Below are 13909 nucleotides of genomic sequence, written 5' to 3' on the forward strand. Positions count from 1 at the left end.
ACCTCGGGTGACCGATCTCTCCAAAATGCCATCCCCTTTGCTAACATTTGAATCGCTGCAAGTAAATTTCATTACTGGCTTATGTAATATGGCTTAAAGCCAGCCATAAATGACTCAAATTGGTTGGCCAGTTTCACCCATGCCACATTATCATATGGGCATATGTACCAAGTTGGAGGTTGATTTTAAAAGACCGGATCTTGGCAAAATACAAATGATCGGTCCTGATTAAAGATTTCACGTGCAGTTATACCATGTTGGCAAGTAGCAAATAAGGAAGTAAAGGGGAGTAAACCGCATGCAGTTTGAATAGTAAAAAGAATGCAGACAAGCTTGTTTATGGCTATTTGTGTGATATCCATCTGTTGGACCTGTGGCCTGGTTCATCAGGTACCATAGAGAGGATTGATCAGTGCATGACCTCCACATTTGTTGGAGACTTGTCACCCATAATGGCACATAAATTATTGCAGGCGTTGGCCACTACTTTTGACTGCTGTTTGCCTTTATATGAGTGGTGAATACTCATTCCCGGAGGCTTGAGGTCATATTCTGTGCCATTGAGGGGACAATATACTCACCTCTTCCATTACGGTGGCTTTTGCATCCTTAGTAAGCAGTATGGCAGCTTCTGATTTGAACCAGTACAAAGAAATTGCACAGAGAAGGTACAAACTGAGAATGTGGCGTGCATTGCTTAAAGTGATTCTGTCATGATTTTTATGGTGTCGTTTTTATTTCTAAATTACACTGTTTACACTGCAAATAATTTAAATAATGTAAAATGTAATTCCTGAACCAGCAAGTGTATTTTTTATGTTTATAATGATGTGTAGGTGCAATCTCGGGTCATTTTGCCTGGTCATGTGCTTTCAGAAAGAGCCAGCACTTTAGGATGGAACTGCTTTCTGGCAGGCTGTTGTTTCTCCTACTCAATGTAACTGAATGTGTCACAGTGGGAACTGTATTTTACTATTGAGTGCTGTTCTTAGATCTACCAGGCAGCTGTTATCTTGTGTTAGGGAGCTGCTATCTGGTTACCTTCCCATTGTTCTGTTAGGCTGCTGGGGGGGGGGGGAAGGGAGAAGGGTGATATCACTCCAACTTTCAGTACAGCAGTAAAGAGTGACTGAAGTTTATCAGAGCACAAGTCACATGACTGGGGGAACCTGGGAAACTAACAATATGTCTAGCCCCATGTCAGGTTTCAAAATTAAATATAAAACAATTTGTTATTTTGAGAAACTGATTCCAGTGCAGAATTCTGCTGAATCAGCTTTAATAAATGATGTGTTTTGAGGTGTGACTCTTTAATTAAAGGGAACTAAAACATATTTTACAATGTTATTTTCTTTAGTATTAAAGACGGTAGCTTTTCGTTTCTACTTAACTGTGGCTCTCACTGTTTGAAGTTCCAGACCTGTGCAGTAATGAATGATAAGTGATCAGCGCAGTTGAAAAAAGACACAAGTCCATCATGTTCAACCTTTCAACTCTATTTTAACCTGCCTAACTGCCAGTTGATCCAGAGGAAGGCAAAAAAAGAAGGGACACATTCATGACTTACTTTCGTATCTTCTTTTGTAGGATTATTATAAAATAATTAAGACCCCAATGGACATGGGCACCATTAAAAAGCGTCTCGAGAACCATTTTTACTGGAACGCCCAAGAATGTATCCAGGACTTCAACACAATGTTTACAAACTGCTATATCTATAACAAGGTGAGATAGATGAATTAGAATACTATTTACTTTGTAAATATTTAGGGCAGTATCTGAAGCGCCGGTGGGAAAGGAGAACCAATCGAATGTGCCGGTTCACTATTATAAAATAATGAATGTAACAATAGAGGGGTAGGTTACAATTTGTCCAATCACAATGTGTCCCTTTTTCTAGCCTGGAGATGACATAGTGCTGATGGCCGAAGCCCTGGAGAAGCTTTTTCTGCAGAAGATCTCAGAGATGCCCCAGGAAGAGACGGAACTGGCAGTTGTGCAGTGCAAAGGCCGTGGGCGGGCAAGAAAAGAACAAGGTGAGATATCCAAAAAATACATTTATACAGGTATGTGACCTGTTATCCAGAATGCCGGGGACCTGGGATTTTCCAGATAACTGATCTTTCCATAATTTGGATCTTCTCACACCTTAAAGGGGTTGTTCACTTGTGAGAACTTTTAGTATGATGTAGAGAGTAATATTCTGAGACAACTTGCAATTGGTTTTCATTTTTCATAATTTAAAGAGGAACTCCGGCTTCCAAACCAAAATTTGATTAAGAGGCCCACATAACACAGAAACCCCTAATATACCATCACAGGTTACCTGTTTCTTCAAAAAGTATAAATAAATGCCATTTTCTATGCTGCAGTCCAGCTGTTTACCAGTTCTTCTCTTTCTGCATCATTTGAAATCCTGTGAGGGAAGGAGGGACTAAACACTGATGTTACAAATTGTAACAACTCATCAGTTTACAGACGGCATGCAGGAACTACATATCCCACAATGCATTGCACTGTGATCCGTTCCTTATTGAAATCACATGTGCAGGGAATTGTGGGGTATGGAGGATGCAGGCTGAGGACAGATGGGCATTAATACTTCTCCTTTAATACTGTTTGTGCGCTTTTTTTCCCCTCAGATGCTTCAATCACCCCCATGAGAACCAGAGTCCTTTCTGGGTCACTAGGAGACAAGAGCGCGGTCAAACCTCCAGTTACACGTAAATAAAATTCTATGCTTTTTCCTATGTACATAAATTTGATTCATATGTAAAGGTTCCAAACTTGGCATCCAAGGAGAATAAAAGTCCCCCCCCCTTCCTGCACCACCTGTTTAGTGTCCTTAGCTATGTACCTGCTATAACCATGTAGAGTTGCACAGCAGTGTTGTCAGACACCATGTCTCGCTGCATCTGATTCTTTCCGGCTGTAGAATGATCAGTTGACTTCAGCTTTGCAACTGTGTGGGAGCAAGGGGTTTTGTTCTCCTTAAAGTCTTATCATGCCAGAACTGTACCCTGCAGGAGATATACTGAATATACGAGCAGTGTGCAAGCAAGGAATATATATTATACAGAGTAAAAACATTTAAAGGAAAACTAAAGCCTAACCAAAGAAGCTGGGAAGAAATCTTGTACATTGTTTTGTGCTTCTGTACCAGCCCAAGGCAACCACATCCCTTTAGCAGTAAAGATCTGTGTCTCCCAAAGATGCCCCAGTAGCTCCCCATCTTCTTTTCTGCTTATTCACTGCACATGCTCTGTGCTGCTGTCACTTACTGAGCTTAGGGACCCACTCACAATATACAGTACATATAGAATAGAAATGTCACTATATAAGGCTGATTAGTAATTAATACAGATAATTACTACATGACAGCACAGAAACCAGTGCAATTAGCATCAGAATTTAATAATCAGCCCTGTAGCATCATCACAAACTTCATTTTCTGCTGGATAGTTAGTGACGACCCCTAAGCTTAGCTTCTCAACAGCTGCTCAGAGCCCACTGAGCATGTGAGTGTCACAGACACTTTCCAAGATGGTGACCCCCTGTGACAAGTTTGAAGTCCTGCATCATTGCTGCTATTGACAAGCTGAAAATTTAGGCTGGTGCAATAAGATCAGTCCGTATTTGCTCCAATGAATGACCAAACAGACGTTTTTTTCCCTTTTTGTTTTCAGCTGTGTCCAAGCCTGCAACCCCAACGCCCCCTGCTGTGATCAGGGCTCCCACCCCTCCACAAACCAAACCCCAACAAGCACACCCTCCGGCTATCACTCAAGCTCCCATCAGCTTCTCTCCCATCATCACTCAGGATGTGGTGGTTCCTACGACAGTAGTCCCTACGCCAGTTCCTCAGCCACTGGCAAATCATCCCGCAGTCATCCACACTGCTGCGCAGCCTGCAAAGGTGAGGTCAAGTGGTTGTATTTTGCTTATTTCATGAGACGAATACCTTTTATTTTTCAGTTTTTATAATGCCCATGCTGTTGCTGTGCATTGTTTATTTTGAAGGTATGAATGTGTATGCTCTTATTTTTTATGGAGAAATAAAGGTGGGAAGCTGGAACCATTGTTGATGCTATACTTTCCCAACTCCCTAGACAAAGAAAGGAGTGAAGAGGAAAGCAGACACCACAACACCCACTACCCATGACCCACTTCACGAGTCCTCCCCACTCCCTAGTGATCCCAAGCCTCCCAAGGCTGGCCCTCGAAAGGAGAGTGGGCGTCCGATTCGACCGATTAAGAAGACCGAGGTGCCTGACTCTCAACTACCTGCCCCCCCTGACTTGCATCCCCAACCTGCACCAATTGCAGAGAAGGACAGCAAGACCAGCGAGCAGTTACGGTATTGTGCAGGCATTGTCCGGGAAATGTTTTCCAAAAAGCATCAGGCGTATGCCTGGCCATTTTACAAGCCCGTGGATGTGGAAACCCTTGGGTTACATGACTACTGTGAAATTATCAAGCACCCAATGGATCTGGGTACCATTAAGGTCAGTGATTTGTTTCTACCTAATCTTATTGTTCTTAGTTAAATAGAGCTTTGAACAGCTGTGTTTATGGTTCTAGTAATCCAGCAGAAGTAATGATGTGCAGTATATTTAGCACACAACTCTCATTGAAGGGGTTCTGTCATAATTTTTATGGTGTATTTCTAAATGACAATGTTTACACTGCAAATAACAGTGAATTGAATTCCTGAACCAGCAAGTGTATTTTTTTTAGTTGTAATATTGGTGTGTAGGTGCATCTCAGGTCATTTTGCCTGGTCATGTGCTTTCAGCAAGAGCCAGCACTTTAGGGTGGAACTGCTTTCTGGCAGGCTGTTGTTTCTCCTACTCAATGTAACAGAATGTGTCGCAAGGGGGACCTGGACTTTTACTAATGAGTACTGTTCTTAGATCTACCAGGGAGCTGTTATCTTGTGTTAGGGAGCTGTTATCTGGTTACCTTCCCATTGTTCTGTTGTTAAGCTGGCCATAGACGCAAAGATCTGATCGTATGAATCGAGGATTCATACGATTTTCGGACCGTGTGTGGAGAGTCCCGAAATTTTTTTGTCCAGCGGAGATCGGTCGATCGGACAGGTTAAAAGATTTCTGTCGGCTGCCGATAATATCTCTAAGTGTATTGCCGATCGTACGATTTTCAGTGGGAGACTGTCATTAGCTTTGGTCGATTCACAAAGATCCTCTTTCCCCACCTCTCTCGAAGTAAAAGCCCGGTGCTGGTTAGAGAGGTCGGCGCCTCTCCTACTTGAAGATCAGTAAGGGATACCAGACACTTGATGGGTAGTGAAGCGGGGGTGACCCCTGCGTGTTTATTGCGTCAAATGTAACGTTTCGGGGGCGTGCCCCTTCGTCAGACGAAGGGGCACGCCCCCGAAACGTTACATTTGACGCAATAAACACGCAGGGGTCACCCCCGCTTCACTAGCCATTGAGTGTCTGGTATCCCTTACTGATTAGCTTTGGTCGGACATAAATTTCATACGATTGCTGTCAGGGGCAGAACATCGGCTCATCTGTTCTTTTGTACTTTATTCGATCGGAATGGTTAGTGGCAGGTCGGGAGATGGGAAAGTCCGATTGTACGATGATTGTACGATCGGATCTTTGCGTCTATGGCCAGCTTTAGGCTGCTGGGGGGGGGAATGGGAGGGGTTGATATCACTCCAACTTGCAGTAAAGAGTGACTGAAGTTTATCACAAGTCACCTGACTTGGGGCAGCTGGGAAACTGACAATATGTCTAGCCCTATGTCAGATTTCAAAATTCACTATAAACAAATCTGTTTGCTCTTTTGTGAAACAGATTTCAGTGCAGAATTCTGCTGGAGCAGCACTGTTAACTTCGAAAAAAAAAAACGAAAACATTTTTTCCCCATTACTATATCCCTTTAACATTAGCCTTGTTGGCTTAGAAAGAATGGGGCCAGTGCCCGTTTTTCTCAAGCTCCCTGGAATTATTTGTTAGATTCCACATCAGATCTAGCAGATATTAAGAGAAATGAAAATACAAAAGTGCACAGCACTTACTATTTTGACAGAGGATGTGTTAAAGGGCCAGTATCCCTAGGGGTCTATTTATTAAAGGCTGGGTTTTGTTTTCTCAAAAAATGGGTTTTACCTAACATCACCACAATCAAGCACTTGTGTTTTTATTTCTTATTATTCGTTAATAAGCTACATTGTTCCTCTAACCTACCTGCCCGATGAACAGCTGTGAGTGGCAACCTTTTTTATTTGCTGCCCCCCCTCAGGTAAAAATGGAGAATTGTGACTACAAGAACGCACAGGACTTTGCCTCTGATGTGCGGCTTATGTTCTCAAACTGCTACAAGTACAATCCCCCCGATCATGAAGTTGTGATCATGGCTCGCAAGCTGCAGGTAATGCAACTTGTTTCTGCAAGAAAGTACACACAATGTGTGGCATGTGGGTCTGCAGAGGGACAGTTGGTTGTTTAGAAGCTTTCCCATCTTAGCAGCATTCATAGAGACAAGATGTGGACACCGTTCTTTAAACACTTTTAAATGAGGACTTTCCACCGGGGTTTTTGGATTCCAGTAAATTTTGTAAAGTAAAAATCCACAGTTTCTGCCCTGATTGCATGTAATATGAGCTCCATCTACAGCTACGGAGTTCTACAAGTGTTCTGTTTTGGTAGAAGATTGCAAGAGTGACGATTCCTAATAACCTCTCTCTCCTCTCATATACGGCAGTTAAATACTCACTTGGTTTAGCCGCTTAAAGGGGCGGTTCACCTTTAAGTAAATTTTTAGTATGTTGTAGAATGACCAATTCTAAGTAACCGGTCTTCGTTATTTATAGTTTTTTTTAAATGTATTTATTTTTCTTCTTCTGACTCTTTCCAGCTTTCAAATGTGGGTCTCTGACCCCATCTAAAAACAAACGCTCTATAAGGCTACATATTTATTGTTATTGCTACTTTTTGTTATTCATTAGCCCCTCTCCTATTCATATTCCAGTTTCTTATTCAAATAAGTGCATGGTTGCTAGGTTAATTTGGACCCACGCAACCATGTACCTAAAAATTGCGAACTGCAGAGTTGCTGAATTAAAAGCTAAATAACAAAAAAAAAACCCTGCATATTATAAAAAATAAAAAACAATTGCAAATAGTCTCAGAATATCACTCTCTACATCATGCTACAAGTTAATTCAAAGGGGTGGTTCACTTTTAAGGTAACTTTTATTTGTTATAGAATGGCCAATTCTAAACAACTTTTCAATTGGCTTTCATTATTTTTTATAGTTATTTGCCTTTTTCTTCTGATTCTTTGCAGCTTTCAAATGGGTGTCGCTGACCCCTTCTAAAAACAAATGCTCTGTACAGCTACAAATGTATTGTTATTGTTAATTATAAATCACTGATCCTTCTATTCAGAATCCAGTCTCTTATTCCGATCAATGCATGGTTGCTAGGGTAATTTAGGCCCTAGTTACCGGATTGCTTAAAATGCAAACCGAAGAGCTGCAGAATAAAAAAGCTAAATAACTCAAAAACCTTCAATAATAAAAAATGAAAACCAATTGCAAATTGTCTCAGAATATCACTCTACATTATACTAAAAGTTATCTCAAAGGTGAACAACCCCTTAAAGTTATACACAGTATAAGTGCCGCGTTTTATTTTTGCCGGGTCCCATAAGAAACTCTTATCAGGTGAAACTGAGCAGTCCATAGCTAACATAGTCAAGCAATGTTTGGCCAGCACACCCCAAAGAGTGGCCTGTATCTCTGCACCGATGAGACGTCTTGTAACTGGTGGCTTTTAACCTTCTCAAATGGGCATCTATAGATTGACAGATAATTAAAGGGTTCAGATATAGTTCCTCTTGATTTACTGATCTTCCTTGTACTCCTGAGGCCTTGAATGGGGCAGGATATTTGTTATATGTAAATAAGACCCAATTTTGCCATGTAAATCAAAGAGGAGTCATAGAATTTCTGTCTGTTATATTGGTTGTTGCATGGTTTCTTTTCCCTTTTTAGGATGTTTTTGAAATGCGCTTTGCCAAAATGCCAGATGAACCGGAGGAGGCACCAGCTCCCGTGCCTTCTCCTGCTCCAGGACCCCCGGCCCCATCCATAAAAATCCCTCCGCCAACCTCTAGTGACACCAGCAGTGATAGCTCTTCTGACAGCGAAAGCAGTTCAGACAGCGAAGAAGAACGGGCACAAAGACTGGCAGAGCTTCAGGAACAGGTGAGTGACATTCATCGATGAGCCTATCAATGATTCACAGGGAAGAATGGGGTGAGAGCCGAGAATCCGTTGAGCGTTTACGTTTATCTGACAAGTTGCTTTATTTGTTTATACGCAGTTGAAAGCTGTACACGAGCAGTTGGCAGCTCTATCTCAGCCACAGCCGAACAAACCAAAGAAGAAAGAGCGCGAAAAACGCAAGGAAAAGCACAAGCGAAAAGAAGAGGTGGAGGAAACCCGTAAGGGCCGAATCAGAGAGCCACCAGCCAAGAAACCCAAAAAAAGTGTTCAAGTGTCTGGAGGTACACCAAGGTCAGTGGTGCTGCTAGAGATGCACAATAAATCAATTTCTCTGTCGTCTCAGGGGGACACAGGGAACAGCTGGGGTTAAGCTTCACCCTCCGGAGGCAGGACAATTGATAATGATTAAAAAGTGGCGTACCTAGGGTCTGGCTTAACCCACTGCTACGCCATCCTAATCAGTTTTCAAGTGTCCTTCTAGGAGGTTGGACATCCTGCACAAGAAGTCAAGCCAGTTTAGCTGGCAGCGAGGGCCCCCCCTGGATCAGGAATACCTGTATTATAAGGGGGACCCCCTTCGTGGGAAACCATACCGGGGTCTCATCCTAGCCTGCGGGCTATATTGACCACCCACTACAGTCCCTGCCCCTATTAAGGACGCAGATGGTATTTTGCCGGTATGGACAAAAAGTGTGAGTAATTTGACTCTTCTCACTTGCCTGCTCTCCCCTTTCAACTTTCGGTCTTTGCTGCTATTTCCTGCCTCTTCGTCTCCCCCCTCCCTCATCTCGCAGTCTGCCTCAGTTCCCCAGTGTACAGAGAGGCGATGCTCATTGGGGCCTTCCCCAGATGGTTGCACTGCCTGGCGGGTAGGGGAACCACAGCACTTAGCCGCTCACCTCAATCTAACAGGCACATAAGCTGGGACGGAAGGCGCATTCCAGGCGCCATTTTGCTGTGCGCTGCATTTGGAACGCATGCCTTGCCGTCCAAGCGCCATTGCGTTCCAAACGGGCACAATTTTTTTCCTTTGCGCCACAAACAATGCGCGTACACAATGCCTGCCAGAGTTTTTGTTGGGGACTACAGGGAACCAGCTAGGTCCCTCCGGACTTCAGGCGACCTCCACACTCCCTCAGGCAGGAGTATTTAAGGCAGCAGCAGCAACAACAGAGTTCACTGTTTCCCCACATTAGGGCTGAAATATAACTTACCTGCTAACCTATTCAGCAAGTACCCTAGACACTGCAATGGCAGAAGGTAAGTCATGGGATCTATTCCCCAGGCCAGGGGGGAGAGCACCAGCAGTGGCAACATCAACGTTCACTTATTTTAAGTGTTCCAAATGCAATGCTAAGATTACAGGGGGTCAGGGAGAACCCTTCTGCAGACCTTGTTCCAAGGGGCAGGGAGTTGTTTCCATCCCAGGACCCACACCCTCCCAGTCTGATATCTCCAATTTAGACAACACCCCCTTAGATGACGGCGCTGGCACTTCCACAGAACCACCAGCCCCCCACTGGGCTGTCCAGCTCTCACAGTCTCTGGCTTCTCTACAGAGTCTTCCTTCCATTGCTGACAATTTGGGCAAGGACTAAGCTAAGCTGCGCCAGCAAACCAGCGGAAAACGCAAGAGAGGTGATACCATAAGTCAGATTCACTCGGAAGTTTCATCAGCAGGAGCAGAATCCTTTCCGTCGGAAGGGGAACTTCCACCATCCGACATATCTTCTGAAGAAGAGGGCGAAGATTCAAAAGGCAATGAGCCCCAACATGATATTGATGTTAACATAAAGGGGGTGCTGGATGTACTAAAAATTACACCACCAAATGACCAACAAGGCCAAACGGCAAGTTTATTTAAGAGACAACACAAATCCTCTACAGTTTTTCCAGCTCACGACCAACTCCTCGCCATCATCCTGGACGAGTGAAATTCACCTGAACGGAAGTTAAAGGCTACACGTACATTTTCTAAGTCCTACCCCTTCCCCAAAGAATAGGTGGACAAGTGGTCAATGCCACCAGCGGTTGATGCACCGGTATCCAGACTTACCAAAACCACAACCCTGCCTGTCACAGACGCAGCAGCATTCAAGGATCCGTCTGATAGACGACTGGAGGGTTTCCTAAGGTCTATATATTCATCTTCTGGATCCACTCTACACACAGTACTAGCGGCTACCTGGGTATCTAGAGCCATACAAACATGGTCTGAATCCCTAATTGGTGATATCCAAGACGGAGCTCCCAGATCTGAACTTCTCTCCAAGGCACAAGCTATAGCAGAATCATCAGCCTACTTGTGCGACCCAACTTTAGACGCAGCACAGATTTCAGCTCGCACTTCAGCACTATCCGATGCAGCACGTAGAACCCTATGGCTCAAGAGTTGGACAGCTGACCACAGCTCCAAAAAGTCCTTTACCTCATTACCATTCAAGGGTCAAAGGCTTTTCGGAGAAGAGTTAGAAAAGATTATATCCCAAGCTACCAGAGGAAAGAGCACATTCCTCCCTCAGTCCAAAAGTAGAATTACCTCCTCCTACAGACGAGGAAAATTTTTTCGAGGCCAAAGCGGCTGTTAAACTAGACGCAATAGTCCACCCCAACGTTCCAATTTTCGATCAAAAACCAGTGACAAAAGGCGACCATCGTGGAAGACCAAGAAGTTCCACAGCAAGCCCCCAGCCGACAATTCCACCTCGGGTTGACGGGGCATCCCCTCCGGAATCGCAGCAACCAATAGGGGGAAGGTTGCTCCAATTCCAGGAGGCGTGGAACAGACATTCGTCAGACAGTTGGGTCAACTAAATAATTTCAGAAGGATATCAATTGGACTTCTCTTCCCGCCCCCCCCCCTAGAAAATTCCTCATGTCCAGAATCCCTTCCGCACCATCCAAAGCTCAAGCGTTCTTGGACTGCATATCCAAGATGGAACAGAACGGAGTGATTGTACCAGTTCCTCCTCTAGAGAAATTCTCCGGTTTCAACTTGAAGTTTCTCAACAAACACATACGCTCCGTTTGGTTCAAAATGGAGACTCTGTGATCTGTGATTCGGGGAATGGAACCAGAGCAATTGTTGATGTCCCTGGAAATCAAGGATGCGTACCTTCATGTTCCCATTTGGCCACCCCATCACCGCTTCCTGAGGTTTGCCTTCAAGAACCTTCCCTACCAATTTGTAGCCCTTCCCTTCGGCCTCTCCTCGGCCCCCAGGGTTTTCACCAAACTAATGGCGGTCTCTGCAGCCTCACTACGACTCCATGGAATCTCTGTGACGACCTATCTAGACAATCTTCTCCTGAAATCCAGAACAAGGGAGAAGGGCAAAGCAGATCTTCAAAAGGCGATTCTAATGCTTAAAGAATTCTGCTGGACCATCAATTGGGACAAGTCCAACCTATGTCCCAACCACCAGATGACCTTCCTGGATCTAGAATTCAAGACCCTCACACAGCAAGTTGTGTTACCACTAGACAAGCAGATGAAGATCAGAGACCAGATCAGCATATTAGCCCACAACTACCATCCTACCACTCATCTGGCCATGAGAGTACTGGGATTGATGGTTTCCTCCTTAGAGGCGGTACCGTTCACTCAGATACACCTACGTCACCTGCAAGCCAACATCCTATCTGGATGGAAAGGAGGCTCCCTCTATCAAAAGATCACACTACTGCAAGCAACAAGGGACTCTCTCCATTGGTGGCTGCAACAAGAAAATCTAGCGAAGGACAAATCCTGGGAGTGGACAACACAAAAGCAGACTTCCTCAGCCGGAACCAGCTGGATCCAGGGGAATGGGAACTTCATCTGGATGTCTTTTCTCTACTTGTCAGGCACTGGGGCCTTCCCCAGATCGATCTGATGGCGTCCAGATCCAATCGCAAGGTGAAGAGGTTCATTGCTCGTGATGCGTTGGCTGTAGGGGTGGATGCCATGACGCAGAGTTGGCATTTCGACCTAGCCTTCATATTTCCTCCTCTTCCCATGTTGCCTCGGGTTCTCAAGAAGATAAAACAGTGCACCACCACGGTGATTGCTCGTTATTGTCCCAGAAGAACGTGGTTCTCCGATCTTCAAGAATTGTCGGTGGCACAACCAATTCGTCTTCCAAACAGAAAAGACCTTCTCTGTCAGGGGCCCATAGCTCATCACAACCCGGGCCTATTCGCTTTGACGGGATGGCTATTGAGGCAGACATTTGGCAACGACGAGGCATGACTGAAGAGGTCATTGCCACGATGTTAAAGTCATGTAAATCCACTTCATCTAAAGCTTACCACAGAGTGTGGCGCAGCTACTGGAACTGGTGTCAAGATGCCCAACTACCGTTCCTCGAGTACAACATCCCAAGAATTCTGTCCTTTCTACAACGCGGCCTACAACAAGGCCTCAAGCTCAGTTCCTTGAAGGTACAGGTATCAGCCTTGTCGGCCCTCTTCCATTCACGACTGGCTCTAGAAGACTCCATGCATACCTTCTTACAAGGAGTAGCTCACGTGGCACCCCCCTTTCGCCCTCCGACTCTAGTTTGGTATATAAACCTAGTCCTGGAGGCCTTACTGGACCCACCCGCCTTTTGAGCCACTAGGGACCATCTCCGACAAGTGGCTCACCTGTAGTGTTCTTAGTGGCAATATCATCAGCCAGGAGAGTTTCGGAGCTCATCGCCTTATCCTGCGATCCAGCTTATCTAGTCTTCCACAAAGATAAAGCAGTTCTACGCACAGTCCCTTCGTTTCTACCCAAGGTAGTGTCTTCATTCCACACAAACCATGAAATTGTTGTGCCTTCCCTGTGTCCTGAACCCAAGAACTCTAAGGAAAAGCGCCTTCACAACCTTGATATAGTCAGTGCCCTTCGTTGGTACTTGGAAAAATCGAAGTCCTTCAGACGGTCACAGAAACTGTTTGTCGTTCCTACGGGACCTTGAAGAGTTATGGCGGCATCCAAGACTTCCATTGCACGTTGGCTGAAGGAGACCATCCATGAAGCCTACATGGCCAAGGGAAAACCGCCACCAGAAGGGGTGCGAGCACATTCCACTAGATCCATGGGTGCTTCCTGGGCTTGCGCAATTCTGCCTCCCTGGATCAGATCTGCAGAGCGGCTACCTGGTCGTCTGTTCACACATTCACAGAATTCTACAGTCTACCCTCTTCACCTTTTCCAGGCAGCCTTTGGCCGAAAGGTGTTGCAGTCAGTGGTACAATAATGTATCACTAACTCTTCGCTCCCACCCTGCTGTTCTCGGGGCTGCTTTAAGTCCCCAGCTGTTCCCTGTGTCCCCCTGAGACGACAGAGAAAACGGGATTTTTGTTACTCACCGTTAAATCTGTTTCTCTGTAGTCGATAAGGGGACACAGGGCTTCCCGCCTCGCGGCGAGATGTTGACCACGTTGGTCCGTGAGGAAATCCTTTTCTGATTTACAGTTCTGCAAGTTTTTATGGTATGTTTAGCAGTCTCTTTGGTACAAACTAATTAGGTTGGCGTAGCAGTGGGTTAAGCCAGACCCCAGGTCACGCCCCTTTTAAATCATTATCAAGTGTCCTGCCTCTGGAGGGTGGAGCTTAACCCCAGCTGTTCCCTGTGTCCCCCTATCGACTACAGAGAAACGGATTTAACGGTGAGTAACA

The 13909-nt window shown here is 45.0% G+C and overlaps 1 protein-coding gene across 6 annotated transcripts in view; it reads left to right on the forward strand.

Moving 5' to 3' along the window:
- The window catches only part of brd4.L (bromodomain containing 4 L homeolog), a 44875-nt gene that overhangs the window by 18865 nt on the left and 12101 nt on the right, over nt 1–13909 (forward strand). For 5 of the 6 annotated variants that reach the window (XR_001934734.2, XM_018250997.2, XM_018250999.2 and 2 more), the window contains 8 exons: nt 1588–1725; nt 1901–2036; nt 2643–2723; nt 3687–3916; nt 4110–4505; nt 6274–6402; nt 8030–8242; nt 8361–8554. Coding sequence is in view for 5 of the 6 variants with exons in the window: in XM_018250997.2 (XP_018106486.1) it covers nt 1588–1725; nt 1901–2036; nt 2643–2723; nt 3687–3916; nt 4110–4505; nt 6274–6402; nt 8030–8242; nt 8361–8554 (1517 nt within the window). In the remaining variant the exon portion in view is untranslated. The remainder of the gene's footprint in view (nt 1–1587; nt 1726–1900; nt 2037–2642; nt 2724–3686; nt 3917–4109; nt 4506–6273; nt 6403–8029; nt 8243–8360; nt 8555–13909) is intronic. The other variant, XM_018251000.2, reaches the window with a different exon arrangement.

The sequence above is a fragment of the Xenopus laevis genome, chromosome 3L (genome assembly GCF_017654675.1).
Source record: "Xenopus laevis strain J_2021 chromosome 3L, Xenopus_laevis_v10.1, whole genome shotgun sequence".
Taxonomy (NCBI): domain Eukaryota; kingdom Metazoa; phylum Chordata; class Amphibia; order Anura; family Pipidae; genus Xenopus; species Xenopus laevis.